Here is a 14,692-nt window from a genome sequence, read left to right as displayed (position 1 = left end):
GAACACACTGTGTACAACTTCAAATCCTTAGTGGGCCACTTTCCCTTTCGGTTTCTGGTCAGGAGCACACACCTGTCTTTCCTTTGAATTTCTTCACTCTTTCCACATATAAATTCACCTTTACTGAGATCAAAGGTCTTCAGTCACTGAAGCTCCATGTTCCCCTGCTCTTTCTACTTTCCTGCTCTTCTCCAAGGCTAGCTCCCCAGTCCAGGTTTTGATCCCCAGCTGTGGACACAGTTCACATTCCCACCTTAGCCAACTAGATTATCCAAAAACCCCCAGGTCAGTTTCTATTTGGGTGGGTTGAGCCACATCCTTCTACATGTTGACAGGGATTAGCAAGAGAGTGACTCCCCATCCCCCACAATGTGTCCTGGGAGCTCCCCCCCAGACAGGACAGCCAGTACGCCCTTGGGCCCAGCTCAGCCAGAAAGACACATGGAGGGGTCCATCAACACACCAGAAATTAGAAGCCAACACTGTCATGGGTCTAGAATGCCTAGGCCTTCACCAATCTCAATCTTATGCAAGCTAATTATGTTTTAACAGCACCTTGTACCTTTACTAATTCGAAATCCAACAACAAAAAGTGGATTCTTGTATACAAATGTCAATCTAGGGGCGCCTGGGTGGCACAGCGGTTAAGCATCTGCCTTCGGCTCAGGGCGTGAACCCAGCGTTATGGGATCGAGCCCCACATCAGGCTCCTCCGCTATGAGCCTGCTTCTTCCTCTCCCACTCCCCCTGCTTGTGTTCCCTCTCTCGCTGGCTGTCACTATCTCTGTCAAATAAATAAATAAAATCTTTAAAAACAAAACAAAACAAAAAAAAAACAAATGTCAATCTAAGGTCAGAATTGTGTCCTCTTTATATCTCTGTATTCAGCTGGGTACCTACCTTAAGCGTTCTAGATGCTGAATACATTCTCAGTGAATCAGGCCCAATATAAAGCCTTAATTTGTATTTATAAAACACCAACACATTATTCAATGTTATATTCATTCTATAATGGGACACAGTTCTCGCCTGAAGTTTTTAAACTCACTTAAAATAAACTTCCAAAAGCTTCACCTCTCTGGAAAGTTTCAAGAGGAAAGGGGAATTTTCTTATCAAACCAGATTGCACAACTCTTTTGGCATGAGCTCAACATCGATGTCATAAATCATCACTGCATTAACAGCCTGGCTCTACATCTATAAATGTGAATACATTTCGTAGGGTGCCTAGGTATATACTACTTTTTCCAAGTTATAATGGACTGCAGGTGCCCACCAATGAGAGGTAACTTAGGAAAAACAGAATACTAATTACAAGGCTTTTGAAAAATTGGTACTTATAAAATTTAAACTAGGTAACTTAAACTTAACCTTTGTGTGTGCTTTTGCCACTTCAAATGAATTCAGGTTAATTAACCCATAAGCTTCTCTTATTTGGGATTTTTCTGGGTTTTATATGTGTTTATACAGTTTTGTTTTTGAAACCGTATCATGAACAATACCATTCATATATTGTGTAACATCTGATTCCACACAAAACTCAGGCACTAAAGAAATCACAAATCTCTCTCTCTCCTAGTAACTTACCTTTCAGACCAAATTGGTTTGTTGTTACCCTAGACACTATCCCACCCTACCCTTGCCAAGCAAGCCCTCCCAAGAATGGCCGGGACAGCTCACCTGAGAGGCTGTGGGTCTATGGGAGAATCCAGCAGCAGCATGGCTCCGAGCAGGGGAACGGTGAGGGAGACAGCCAGCATCAAGAAGGTCACTCGGAACACGCGGCCACTAAAGGAGCTGCAAGAGATGGATTATACAAAGGCAATCAGCAGAGGCTCAGCCTGGACAAGCTCAGCTGGTCTCAAAGCCTGTCAAACAGGAGCAGGCCTCTAGCCTGGTCTCACCGTGAGACCACGGACCTCTGTGGCTTGTGATGAAACTTTAGGACTGTTTGCTATGATTGGCAAACATGCCTCTGTTCTTTTTTTTAATCTTCCAGCTGTGTGGGAAATGCTTATCAGTTATTTGCCAGATAGTCTGATAAGCTGTACCTTCAATCCTCTAGCATAGTCTCAAAGAGAGCAAATTAAAGAACTGACAAACACAAAAATGGAGGAAAAGAGGTGAATGAAGTAATGCAAACACACTCATCTACAGAGAAGACGTGTTTCCCAAAAGCCGCTATTTCCTGGTACATGGATTCAAAGCAGCAACACTCAGTACTGTGGGTCCCTAAGCTCCCAGCTTGGGTGGATAAAAGAGAAAGAGACAAATTCATGAAGCAAAGAGAACACAAAACAACTTGCTGAGCGTCCAGTTCTCCAATCATTTTGCCAATCACACCACACCTTCAAGAACTCAAAAGCAAATCCCAGCTCTCTACCTGGTAGAGGTCTGAGAGATACTGACAGTTACTTACAAGGAATCTATACAATCACATTTCCAAGTCATCACTACTGACGCCTTGTGAAGATCTAAAAGCTGCCTTGGGAATCTCGTGTGATGTTTTTGGACAAATGACCAATGGTAACTAAAATCTCTCTCAAATGATCCTCCCAGACATCAGTACTCACCTGGTAAACAAGTGAGCACATTTAGCCTCTTGCTACTTCACTGGATCATTATTTGCTTTAAGTGCATTCAAATTTATTATATACTTACATCAAGATTAACTTTAAGCAAATAAAATCATGAGCTCCTAAGGTGGAGAATCTTTTCTATCCAAAAAAAAAAAAAAAAAGTGGACTTAAAGAAAAAATATCAAGACTCACACTTAACAAACACTTCACTGAGGGCAGTGTTTTGTTTGACTTTTGACAAGCTAGTCTTCCGCTGTATAAACGTGATTTCAGATACAGCACAGAGATGTGGGGGCCTAAGAGCCGGTCTTAACTTTCCCAACAGCCAGCTACGCCACTTCAGGCAGGTTTCTTTACATGAAGCCCCTGGGCTCCCCACTATGAAACAGGGTTTTGTAGCCTCAAAGTCCTGCCCAATTTGAACGTGCATGATTTTAATAAATGAATATAGCAGAAAATAAAGCATCTGTTTCTACTGGGTAGAAATGAAAGGCAAAGGGAAAGAAAAAGAGGCGAGAGGGAGCAGCTTTCATAGAATGGCACCTTGCAGGCATCTGGGGAGCACAACTGAAGAGTGTCTGACTCCCGCCAGCGGTCTGAACAGACAGGAAACAGCTTCTCCCCTAGTGCCTCCAGAAAGTAACGCGGTCCTGCCAACACCATGATCTCACCACAGTGAGAACTGTCCAGGACTGCTGACAGTCAGAACTGCAAGTTCACCCAATGAGATGTTGTTTAAGCCATGAAGTATGTGGTCATTTGTCATGGCAGCCTTAGAAAACTAATTCAGTTTTCTAATTAAACTATTTTTGCTGCCCAGAAGTGGGGTGCTGCTGAAACAAATACCTAAACATGTATAAGCAGCTTTGGAATCGAGTAGCAGGTAGAGGAAGGAAAAATACTGAGAAGCAGGACAGAAAATGTCCAAATTTCCTTAAACAGACTAGTAGAAAAATGGATGTTAAAGACTCTGCTAACAAGGGCTCAGAAGGCAGTGAGGAGCGTGGAAGAGAAAACGTCTGTCATCTCAGAGGGTGCCTAAATCATTGGGAACAGACAGACACTGAAGACGCCAGTGGTAAGGGCTCTGAAGGATGTCAGGAACAAGTTATTGGAAACTGGAGGAGAGCAGATTATTACGATAATGTGTCCTGCAGCGATGTGGAGAGCAGACTTGTAAATGATGAGCCAGGATGCTGAGCTAAGGCCCTTTCCAAGCGGAGTGGAAGCTGCAGCCTGGTCTCTGCTTCTCCTTTCTCTTCCAGAGTAGGACAGCATAGGGAGCAGTACTGAGCACTTCCTTTTGTCTTTGACATTTCCCCCTTTGGTAATGAGAACCCTATTCTGTATCTATCTTCCTTCTAATAATCCTCCAAAAAATGAATTTTATTCCCAACGTCCTTCTCTTCACTCATACAGGGCTCAGAGCCCAACCCGTACCCAGGCATAAATGCCAGGTCACCAGCCTTTACCTCTTTTGCTACCTGGGAAAGGAGGTGGTCCACCCCACAGACCAGGCTGGAAGATGCCAAGGGTGCCCAGGCTCCTGGAAGGGGACCAGCAGCCAGGAAGGGAAACTTCAGGCCAACCTCCACCTCCCAGCCCTGTCTCCAAACTCCAGGGCCACGCAGTCGTCTAAAGCAACTGACAGATGCCAGTCAAGGGTGCAAGAGCACAGTGCGTGAAAATGCAAGTACGGCATAGACCAGCTATGCACCCGACATGACAGCAGGCTGATGCAACCTGCTGAGAGGTCTGCAGCAGGGGAAGGAGTAAGGGCCATGAAAAGAGGAATGATAAAAACAGTGACAATAAGAAATGCCATGTAATGTACTTTATGTGGGTAGCTAGCTAGGTGGAACTATGTATCTCTCTACTTTCCAAAGAGAAAAGTGGTCAGAGAAAGACAAGTGGGCCCACAGCCCACAGCCAGAACTGGAAGAGCACGACTGAGGGCCGGGTCTGACTCTAAGGCTGCAGTCACCATTAAGCACCACCTGCCATGGACAAGTGGACGGGGAGAGGATGCCTAGACCTAGAGCCCTCAGAGCCGGGGTTTGAAAAACGCAGCACAACTTAATCATGACATTATTCTGGACGATTCATATATATGTGACCTCCATGAATGGCTCCTTTCACTCAGCATTTGTTTTGAGGTTCGTCCAGGCTGTAGTACGTATCAGTACTTCATTCCTTTTCGTGGCTCCATAATATTCCACTGTAAGTATATACAGGCATACCGCATTTTACTGTGCTTCACAGACATTGCATATTTTTTTTTACAGGTTGAAGGTTCAAGACCTCAGTGGGAAGTAACTGCAGATGTGGTGGAAACAGCAAGAGAACTAGAATCAGAAGCGGAGCCTGAAGATGTGGCTGAGTTGCTGCATCTCATGATACAACTTCCACAGATGAGGAGTTGGTTCTTATAGACGAGCCAAGAGAGTGGTTTCTTGAGATGGGATCTACTCCTGGTGAAGAGGCTGTGAAGATTCTTGGAATGACAACAAAAGAATTAGAATAGCACATAAACTTAGTTGATAAAGCTGTGGCAGATTTTGAAGTGACTGATTACAATTTTGAAAGAAGTTCTATCACTGCTATCAGCAGCATCACCTGCTACAGAGAAACTGTGAAAGGAAGAGCCAATCGATGTGTTAAATTTGTCTTATTTTAAGAAACGGCCACAGCCACCCCAGCCTTCAGCAACCACCACCCTGATCAGTCAGCAGCCGCCAACACTGAGGCAAGACCAGCGGAAAGATTACGACTTGCTAAAGCTTAGATGATGGTTAGCATTTTTAGACAATAAAGTATTTAACTTAAGGTAAAGGTATGTACATTGTTTTTCTAGACATAATGCTACTGCACACTTAACAGATTACAGTATAGTATAAACACAACTTCTCTATGCACTGGGAAACCAAAAACTTCATCTGATTCATTTTATTGAGATAAAAGTGGTCTGAAACCGAACACACAATTTCTCAGAGGTATGCCTGTATCACAACTGGTGTATCCACTCATCCACTGATAGACATTTGGGTGAGAGGAGGAAATAAGGAGTGATTACTTAATAGGTACAAGATGTTTTTATGGGGTGATGAAAAAGTTTTGAAACTAGAAAGTGTTGCCCAACACTAGATATCACTAAACTGTATAACGTTACTCTAAAGCGGTTAATTTTATATTATGTGAATTTCACCTCAATTTTTTAAAATGTTAACAGTGACAAAAATGTTCTAAACTTAAATTGTGGTTATTCTTTTTTTTTTTTTTAAAGATTTTATTTGTTAATTCGACATAGAGAGAGACAGCCAGCGAGAGAGGGAACACAAGCAGGGGGAGTGGGAGAGGAAGAAGCAGGCTCCTAGCGGAGGAGCCTGATGTGGGGCTCGATCCCAGAACGCTGGGACCACGCCCTGAGCCGAAGGCAGACGCTTAACCGCCGTGCCACCCAGGCGCCCCAAATTGTGGTTATTCTTTAAAAACTCTGTGAATATACTAAAAACCACTGAATTGTAATTTTTAAATGGGTGACTTTTATGGTATGTGAATTTTATCTTATTAAAAAAAAAAAGTGACAATGACCCAACTATGCAAAGTGCCACTCTGAGGCTAGGACACTGTAACTCCAGTAAGTGATTTTCTTTAAGTGGCCTGAAAGTCTTTTAATACAACAGAAATAACAAAGTATCTATATGGTAAAGCAGGTCTGTTACAAGTACAAGTGACAGGAATGGCTGATTGTGTGGTTCTTTTACAAGCAGAATCCCACTGGAAGAGATAATGCTAAGTGAAGTAAGTCAAGCAGAGAAAGACAATTATCATATGGTTTCTCTCATCTATGGAACATAAGAACTAGGAAGATCGGTAGGAGAAGAAAGGGATAAAGAAAGGGGGGGTAATCAGAAGGGGGAATGAAGCATGAGAGACTATGGACTCTGGGAAACAAACTGAAGGCTTCAGAGGGGAGGGGGGTGGGGGAATGGGATAGACCGGTGATGGGTAGTAAGGAGGGCACGTATTGCATGGTGCACTGGGTGTTATTCGCAACTAATGAGTCATGGAACTTTACATCAAAAACCAGGGATGTACTGTATGATGACTAACATAATATAATAAAAAAATTATTATAATAAAATAAAAATTTAAAAAATTAAAAAAAAAAGCAGAATCCCAAAGAGAGACAAATGTAAAGGCGCATGGTGTGGCTGCACTGCACAAATCCTTCGGGCAAGGTCCAACAAGGAAGTCCGAGTCCTTGAAAGGGGCTGACTAATCACTCCTCCCCCACCTCCCCCAGCCCAGGGGAGGTGCAGTCCCTTAGGGCAAACTGCATTGTAAAATCTTTCACCACAGAGCTATCATCAACAGAAGTGGTGACCCTCTGGCCAAAGTGCTACTTCACCTTTTCCTCACCTAACACGATTCTACATAAAACACATCCTCATTTGTCTTAGACTCCTGTACTGTAAAGTCTCCTATACCACACTGTAGCTTACATTTTTTTTAAATCTTAATTTAGTAATCCAACTCACAGATTGTGACACCCCGCTTGAATACCTGGTTCCCCTTCACACAATAGTAAAAGGCTCACTGATCCTCAGAAGAAAACGTCCAGCCATGACTGAAAGCGGGTGCTTCCAGCTAGAAAGGAAGCCAGAAATTGGGAGCCAATCCTTGCCAGAGTTCTAGAGAATGCCTCTGACAATCACTGTCTAAAATGCTGAGGAAAAATTCAGAGGCCGCCCAAAGGTGGCCAGTCCCTGGACTGGCTACACCAGATGACTGGGGCAACTTTAGACAAGGCCCGGGAATTCTGATTGGGCAGGCCAGTGTGGGCCTAGGGTCCCTTTTTCTCGTGCTCCCCAGTTGTCCCTCATGTGCAGCTGGATACCACTGACCTCATCCAACTCACCACCTGGTGACAGATGTCCATCAACATCCCCCGACTGATCATGAGACACAGCCTCTACTGGAAAGTTCGGTGGTCAGGTTTTACAACCACTTAAACTCCTTGAGCTGTAGCTATTCAACAGAACTCTGCACAATGCTCCACAATGATAGAAATGCAGAAACCACTAGCTACGCGCAGGAGCTGAGCACCTGGAATGCGGCTAGCATGTTACCTAAATGAGCCAAAGACAGCCACTACGTATGGCCCTACGTTGTTTTATTTCTTCACTGCAGGCTGTAAGACCCATTAGCTCCAAAGGCCCATCAGCACCACACTCAAACTTTTAAAAATAGCCAAACAAGCAAATTTTTAGTCTTTTAGAGTCTGCCTGCTTTGCATACTCTGTAAACCTCACCAACAGCAGTTACCCACTGATAAGACAGGGCCCGGAAGTTTTAAGGCCCTGAGCTGCAGCTGCTGCCCCTGGAGCTCTCTGAACCAGGGACTCATCTAGACAGAGGAGGCCCCTCTCCTTCCCCCTCACTCCCCTCTTGTTCTAGACTGTGGCCCTGTCTCCTGCCATGAGAGACTGGTCCCACATGCAACCCTGTCCAAGTGTCACCCAATAAAGCTCATGTGAGCCACTGCCACCTCATATTCCTATCTTTTTCCTTGATCAGCCCCCAAACCCCTCAAACTCCCTACACAGTACAAATGAGGAACTGAATTTTTAATATTAGTCCAATTAGTTTCAATAGCTACATATGACAAGTGACTACCATATCAGACAGCACAGCCTCAGCTCATTTAATCCTTCACATACAGCATTTAATAATCAACTACACACATGTGCCAAGTACTATCCAAGGCCCTGAGAGGAGAGCAATAAATAAAGTCTCGTGCCCTCTGCATATTCTAGTAAATAAGCAGATACCAGACAGTGACAAATACAATGAAGAAAAATACAGCAGGATCGGGGGGGGGGGGGGGGGGGCGCTGGCCACACACAGGGGTCAAAGCAGATGACCTCTGAACGGAGACTTCAGTGAAGGTGGGAAAAAATCAAATACCTGGGGCAGAGCAATGCAAGCAGAGGTAACATAGTAGGACTCAACAAGAACTTGGCATGAGTGAAGAATACATACTTTAAGGGGTTTGTTTAACTTTAAGCCCCCTTTCCCAAACCTTGGCCACAGAGACAGAATGGCCATGGCAGGTAGGCAAGCTGACACACCCACAGCCAGGGGCAGATCTCACAGGCCCTGATGCCCAGAGAAGTGCCAGCCAGTGTGCAGGGTGGATGTCCGTGAAGGCTACAGCATACAGCAGTTCCCTAATTCTTTTACTTGGGGGACAATGGATGCTCGGGTCACGCAACATGTTCTAAGAAAGACACTTTCCCTTTGCTTGCACTGACTGGGCCCAGATGTGTGCCCTCGGGAGGAGCAAACCCTTGACCTCCTGGATGTCCGTGATCACACCACCTTTCATGGGCAAAGCATCCCCAGTCCCGCAGGAGTCCCTCAGCTGGTGTGGCTTGCAGAACTTTCCCAGTTGTCTCAGAGTTTGTCAAAATTCTCCATAAAATGTGGTGCCCAGAGCTCAAAGCAAAGCTCTAGTCTAAACCATAACTGTCACTCCACAAAATGGCTTTAATTGCCATAACTGAAAAACAAGGAGATTTCACATAAAAATCTGGGTTTCCAGCTTCTCTTGAAAAAGCAGAGATCTAGGAAACCTAAGGCTTCAGAGCCGGTGCACAGGGCTCTCCACTCTTCAGAGAGACACACAAAGCTCCTCTTCTCCTGGCCCCACACCTGCTACAGACCTTACCACATCAGGATTTTATAAGAACTAAACCAAGTGACGGATGTATGTGCAGTGCCAAGACCAGAGTCCGAAACAAGAAAAGCGCTCCATAAATGACAGGTAGCAGGAGTACTGCTCTCCTGGAGGCATCTGAGTCTGTGACTGTCTGGCAGTGGGACTTCTCTACCCAAGCTCTGGGCACATTTATTTTGGCCCAAGGTTCATTCCTACAAACTCACAGTCACCTATAATTCTGCCTTTCCTCTGTTTGCCCCCTGCCTCTGCACACCTGCCTCACGTTAACTTAAATAAAGGGCACTCCATTTATCCCTACCCATTTTCACTGACAAACTGCTGCACATTCCCATGATATTCTCTTCTCCAATCTGTGCTGACACACCCAGGAAGGCTGGCAACTTCCCTTCCAGATGAACTGTGGGAAATCAATTTGTTTGCTCCAATCTCTTGGAAGAGCCCAAAGTGATGTTCACTTCCTTGAGGACATCTGCACCCTGAAATTTCCTACATTTCTAAGGCCAAGAGAGGAATCATGGTGATGCAACAGGAGTTGGCAATAACTGTCAGCTCAGCCTCGTTTTGCAAAATCCTCTGTAACTTCACCAGGCAAACCTAAAAGGTATTCTCCATCCCCTTCTGCATACAGGACATCAGGGCCTTGAGCCATAGACTGAAGACTCCATGAAATCAAAAACAACCTGTGGTTTTGTGGAAAACCCATTAGCCACAAATCCATGGACCAGAGCCACAGGTGTCGAGGTGACCCCTAGAACCTGAGAAAGTCAAACAGCAGCAAGCCCAGTCTTTTAACTGACTGCACCTTGAATTTGTTGGTTTCTCACATTCCTTTAAACTGGAGTTCCCTGGCTGTAGATGTCTTCATTCATTTTAGCATTGAAAATAAATTAGAAACAAGTTAAAACAGCCATTTGAAACATACACCCAAGGGGAGGGATGAGAAGAAAACACTGATTCCTGACTCCTCATGACCACAAATTTATGATGGCCCCATCTGTTTCTCCACCCTGCCTTCCTTACTCTTCAGTCTTATAAAGGGAAAAGGAAAATGAATGTAGTAGAGATTCTTAATTAGCTTAAAACCCATCAGAAGTTTATTGAAAAAGCAGCTGTTAAATTTTCAATGTATTCACTCTTCAATCCTTAACAGTTACACAGAGACATTAAACAGCTATTCTCTCTTCCAAGACTGAACTATGTTCCAAAAGAGAAGGAATAGTATCAGTGTTACAATCCTTCTGGTAGAGTTTGTAAAGCATTTGGAGAAACTTATGCCAAATAATAATAATTATAAGTTTGCACTAGAATGTTAAAATGCATAGCTCGGCTATATTCCACACTGAATAAAAGGACTTAATGACCACATTCCCCATTATAGCTTAAATACAGAAATTCAAGAGGTTTGGCATAAAACCTTATTTCCAAAGCATAATTTTAAAAATATGTTTCTCAATCACTGTCCAGCTGCCAATGCTATCCTTATTCATTTATTTCTGCTTCTCTTTTGACTCCATTACTCTATATAAACCACTTCACTCACATAGACCTCAGTGACCTCAGCAGTCAAACAGAGCTACCATCACATTTCATGTCAAGAGTCAGGAGACTAGCTAAGGTAACACTAGGTGTCCCTTCCCCTAAAATCTACTGTCCTACTTCTGTTCTCCTGATTGAATAACATATCAGTCAAGGTTTTCTTTTTCCTGCCTAGCTCATCTACGGTTTATTCTATAGTCGTCAGATTTCTACTTCCTTCAGATTCCTTTACTTCACCCACTATACACAATGCTTTCCTATCTTAGGTTTTCACATCAGAAAAATAAGAAAAACAACTATAGGGCTATGGTAATAAATGCAGAAAGAGTGAAAACTCATTTTGAAAAAAGAGACCATTACAGATATATAGAAATGGGATCAAATACATAAGAAGAGAAAGAGAGAAACACAGGAAAATAAGAACAATGTTCATGGACAGGGACATTGTCAAGAAAATGCCTGAAATACACAGTTCAGGGCGCCTGGGTGGCTCAATCGTTAAGCATCTGCCTTCGGCTCAGGGTGTGATCCCAGAGTCCTAGGATCGAGCCCCGCATCGGGCTCTTTGCTCCGCTGGGAGCCTGCTTCTTCCTCTCCCACTGCCCCTGCTTGTGTTCCCTCTCTCGCTGGCTGTCTCTCTCTCTGTCAAATAAATAAATAAAAATCTTTAAAAATAAATAAATAAATACACACACACACAGTTTTGTAAAAGGCAGAGTGGAAAAGAACAGCAGCAGATGATGATTCTGCAACATCCAATTCATCCTTCCATTAAGTCAGAAATCCCACAGAGAAACTGAAAAACAATTTAATTAAATCTGCCCCCTCTGCCTTGCGGTCAAGAGTGTCAGAGAAGCCCATCTGAGAGTTGGGCCCAACCAACAAGTGCCCTCAGGTGCTGTATGCCCTGGTTTTCAACACACCGCATTCAAGGCAAACTCGAGAGCCAGCTGCTCTTTCATTTCCCATGTAGAAGTGTATGAGCAAGACTTGTTTTCATGGTTTCTGTAGTAAAGCACTGCCAGTCTTTGCATGCTCATTCTAAAAAGCTCCTCAGTCATCAGCAGACCATGACTTCACAATATCCACAATCAGTAAGGTGACCAACTTGTCCTGATTTGCCCAGGATTAGCACTGAAAGTCCTGTGTCCTTGGAAACTTCTGAGTTTATTCAGTATTACTGACCTTTCCACCGGCCCCAGGAGTCAAATATTACCAAATTCTCTTCTCTGCAAATTGTCTTTCTAAAGCCAAAACAGTTCTCTCTGCTATAGCCCTCCTTCAAGTGTGGTCCTCTTATTATCATCAGTGAATATTCAGTCTGTCCCCACAAAAACTAGCCCTCATTACGTACAACACCCCCAGGCACACCGATAAATATTTTCAATATATCTATTAACTTATAAGAATAAGTCAATCAGTTCCACAACTTTGAGGTTGGTCTGCATGGGGCCTCTTGGTTCTCCCTAAAAATTCACAGTTAGGAGACTCAGGAGACAAAATTAAAGAGCGAAGTATTATATTTTTAAATGTATGTTTAAGGATCCTGCTTCAGTTTTTAGCTAACAAAACATAGTATACTTAAATTCTGGAAGGTTGGGAGAAGTGAAGGCCAAAAATCTGAGATTTTTTTTATTAGGTAGGCATTAGCAAGTTTCCTAAGTTTCTCCGTCCCTATCAGGAAAAATCTGCAAGCCTAAATTCTCACAAAAGTTGCTTACCAATGTCACTTCTGTTCTCTACTTTTTCCTGAAAACCACAGTGAAAATGGTCACACAGCGAGCGGTGGGAAGGTGCAGAACAGGTGCGGAGGCCAGCTCTTCGCTGGAACACGAGGCGCGACCCGAGCACGCTTTCCGACTTCCTTTCAGGACAGTGAGAGTGAGGGGCTGGGAAGACCTAGAACCGTGGCAAGGTGGCTCTCCCCCGGAGGATCGGGTAAGTCAGCAGGAAGGACGGGGTGAGGGGGCGAAGGAGGGGGAAAGGCGAGGAAGCAACCGCTCTGTAAGCTGGGGAAGGAGTGAGGAGCAGAAAGGGGCAGAAACGGAGCGAGGCGGTCTCGGGACCCCAAGAGCTAGGGAACAATGCTGAAATTGCGCGCAGAGTGCACCCAGACCTCAAGAACCTGGCAGGTGCGTCGGAGCCTTGTTTCCTCCCCTATAAATGAGTTTTGCCCGGGGAATTAAATGGGATGGCGCCTGCACCGCGCTTGGCAACGCATTTACCCAACTGCTGTTATTGCGGTCCTAGTGATTAGGGAGGGTCGACCGGCCATTCGCCGCCCACGTCCAGGGGCCCGGCCTACCTGCCGTCCTTGGCCTCGGGGGCCTGGCCATCGTCCGTAACGACCTGCGGCCGCAGCGGCCGGCGCTGCCGCAGCCCATCCGCCTCGCTCATGGTGTCAGTGCCACAGCCCCTCAGCCCGTCAATAACCGGGAGAGAGCGGTGCAAGCTCTGCACCGGCCCGCCCCTGCCCGCCCAGATCTGGGCCCCGCCCCGCCCTCGGCCCCGCCCCGGCCGCGCGCGGAAGTGACGTCCGTAGCGCTCGCCTCTGGCCCCTGGCATGGCGGCCTCTAGAGCGTCTCTCGGCGGCCCACTCGAACTCTCGGCGAGTTCGAGTGGGCAGAGGCCCGGGCGCCCCTGGCCGGGCGCCAGGCTCGAAAGCGGGCCCCGAGCCAGTGCGGACACGTCCGCGCGTGGTCTAACCGCGGGCTCCTCCAACCCAGCCCCTGCGCTTCCTGCGTTCCTTTTATTGCTGGCGGTGGGACCGCAGTAATCGTTAGGCGCATAACGGAGCACATAGGCGGGTCTGGGCTGAGATGCTGGCCTTTTGTGTAGGTAGAAGATGGCACTGCTTGTTAAATGACAAAGACCCCGGTTCGTATAGGCGGGGTAAAAATAAATAAATAACGAGTTCGTACTGGAGGCTTACGAGGGCAGTAATGCCCACCTGAAAATCATGACCTTTTACGAACAGATCCCGTTAAGGGGAAAATTTACTGCTCTTTGGATTAAGGCCATTAAGTCTTTTTGCTACAACAGAACGTTTGATAAGGTTTGTGAAAGGGTTACCCTTAGACGTAAAAGCGGGGTATATAGAAATCATTAATGACAACAGATAAGGTTTAAGAAAGCACGAAGTAATCATCAGGTCAATCATTTAACAGTATTTTAAGTAGATATATTTCTAGGTGCTGGGAGGTGGTGGTGAGCAAACCACAGACAAGCTCCCTCACTGAAATTAAACTAGTGAGAGATGACTTTAATCAGGTCATCATAAAGAGAAACGTGAAATGCAAAAATTGCATTAAAGGGGAGTAACATGATCTTGTGAGAACATTTGATGGGTTAAGGACCTGGATTTTGAGAAGAAACAGGATTTCCAGGCAGAGGAAACCAAGTCCCATTTCTGTGCATCATCTCTAGAAAAGGCACGTTCAAAATGAAGTATAAGAATTAATTTCCATATTGCACTTAAAGGCTTTCCTGATCAAACATGCCATTGCCTTTCTTACTGTTAGGTGGCACTAGAATCCCATACGACTTACAAGAGATGAAGAACCAGCATGAGAGAAGTGATGAGTTCTCACATAAATCCAGTTCTGCAGGGATTATCATGCCTGGCAGGGATATAATTAAGGTCTTGGTAATATGTTACTTCATTTCCTAGCCAATCAACCAGTATAGCTGTTAGATCCAGGATACTTTAAACAGCACTGCATGATCTGGCCCCTTCCTTCCTGTCTGGATCATCCCTCCTGCTATGTTGCAGACACTCAGCATTGCTTGCTGTTTCTAATTCTATGCCTCCCTGCCTTTGTCCATATTATTC

General features: G+C 45.0%; 1 protein-coding gene across 1 annotated transcript in view; it reads right to left on the bottom strand.

The window, feature by feature from the left end:
* LOC103676219 (adipocyte plasma membrane associated protein) overlaps positions 1–13,324 on the bottom strand; it is a 36,753-nt gene extending 23,429 nt beyond the window's left edge. The window contains exons 1-2 of the mRNA XM_008705393.2: positions 13,166–13,324; positions 1,681–1,797 (exon numbers count right to left, since the gene is read on the bottom strand). Of these exons, the coding sequence (XP_008703615.2) occupies positions 1,681–1,797; positions 13,166–13,257 (209 nt within the window). The 5' untranslated portion in view covers positions 13,258–13,324. The remainder of the gene's footprint in view (positions 1–1,680; positions 1,798–13,165) is intronic.
* Between the last annotated feature and the right edge of the window lie 1,368 nt (positions 13,325–14,692).

The sequence above is a fragment of the Ursus maritimus genome, unplaced genomic scaffold, assembly GCF_017311325.1.
Source record: "Ursus maritimus isolate PB19 unplaced genomic scaffold, ASM1731132v1 scaffold_22, whole genome shotgun sequence".
Taxonomy (NCBI): domain Eukaryota; kingdom Metazoa; phylum Chordata; class Mammalia; order Carnivora; family Ursidae; genus Ursus; species Ursus maritimus.
The sequence above is the reverse complement of the archived record's forward strand: the minus strand, read 5'-3'. Positions and strand labels throughout refer to the sequence as shown.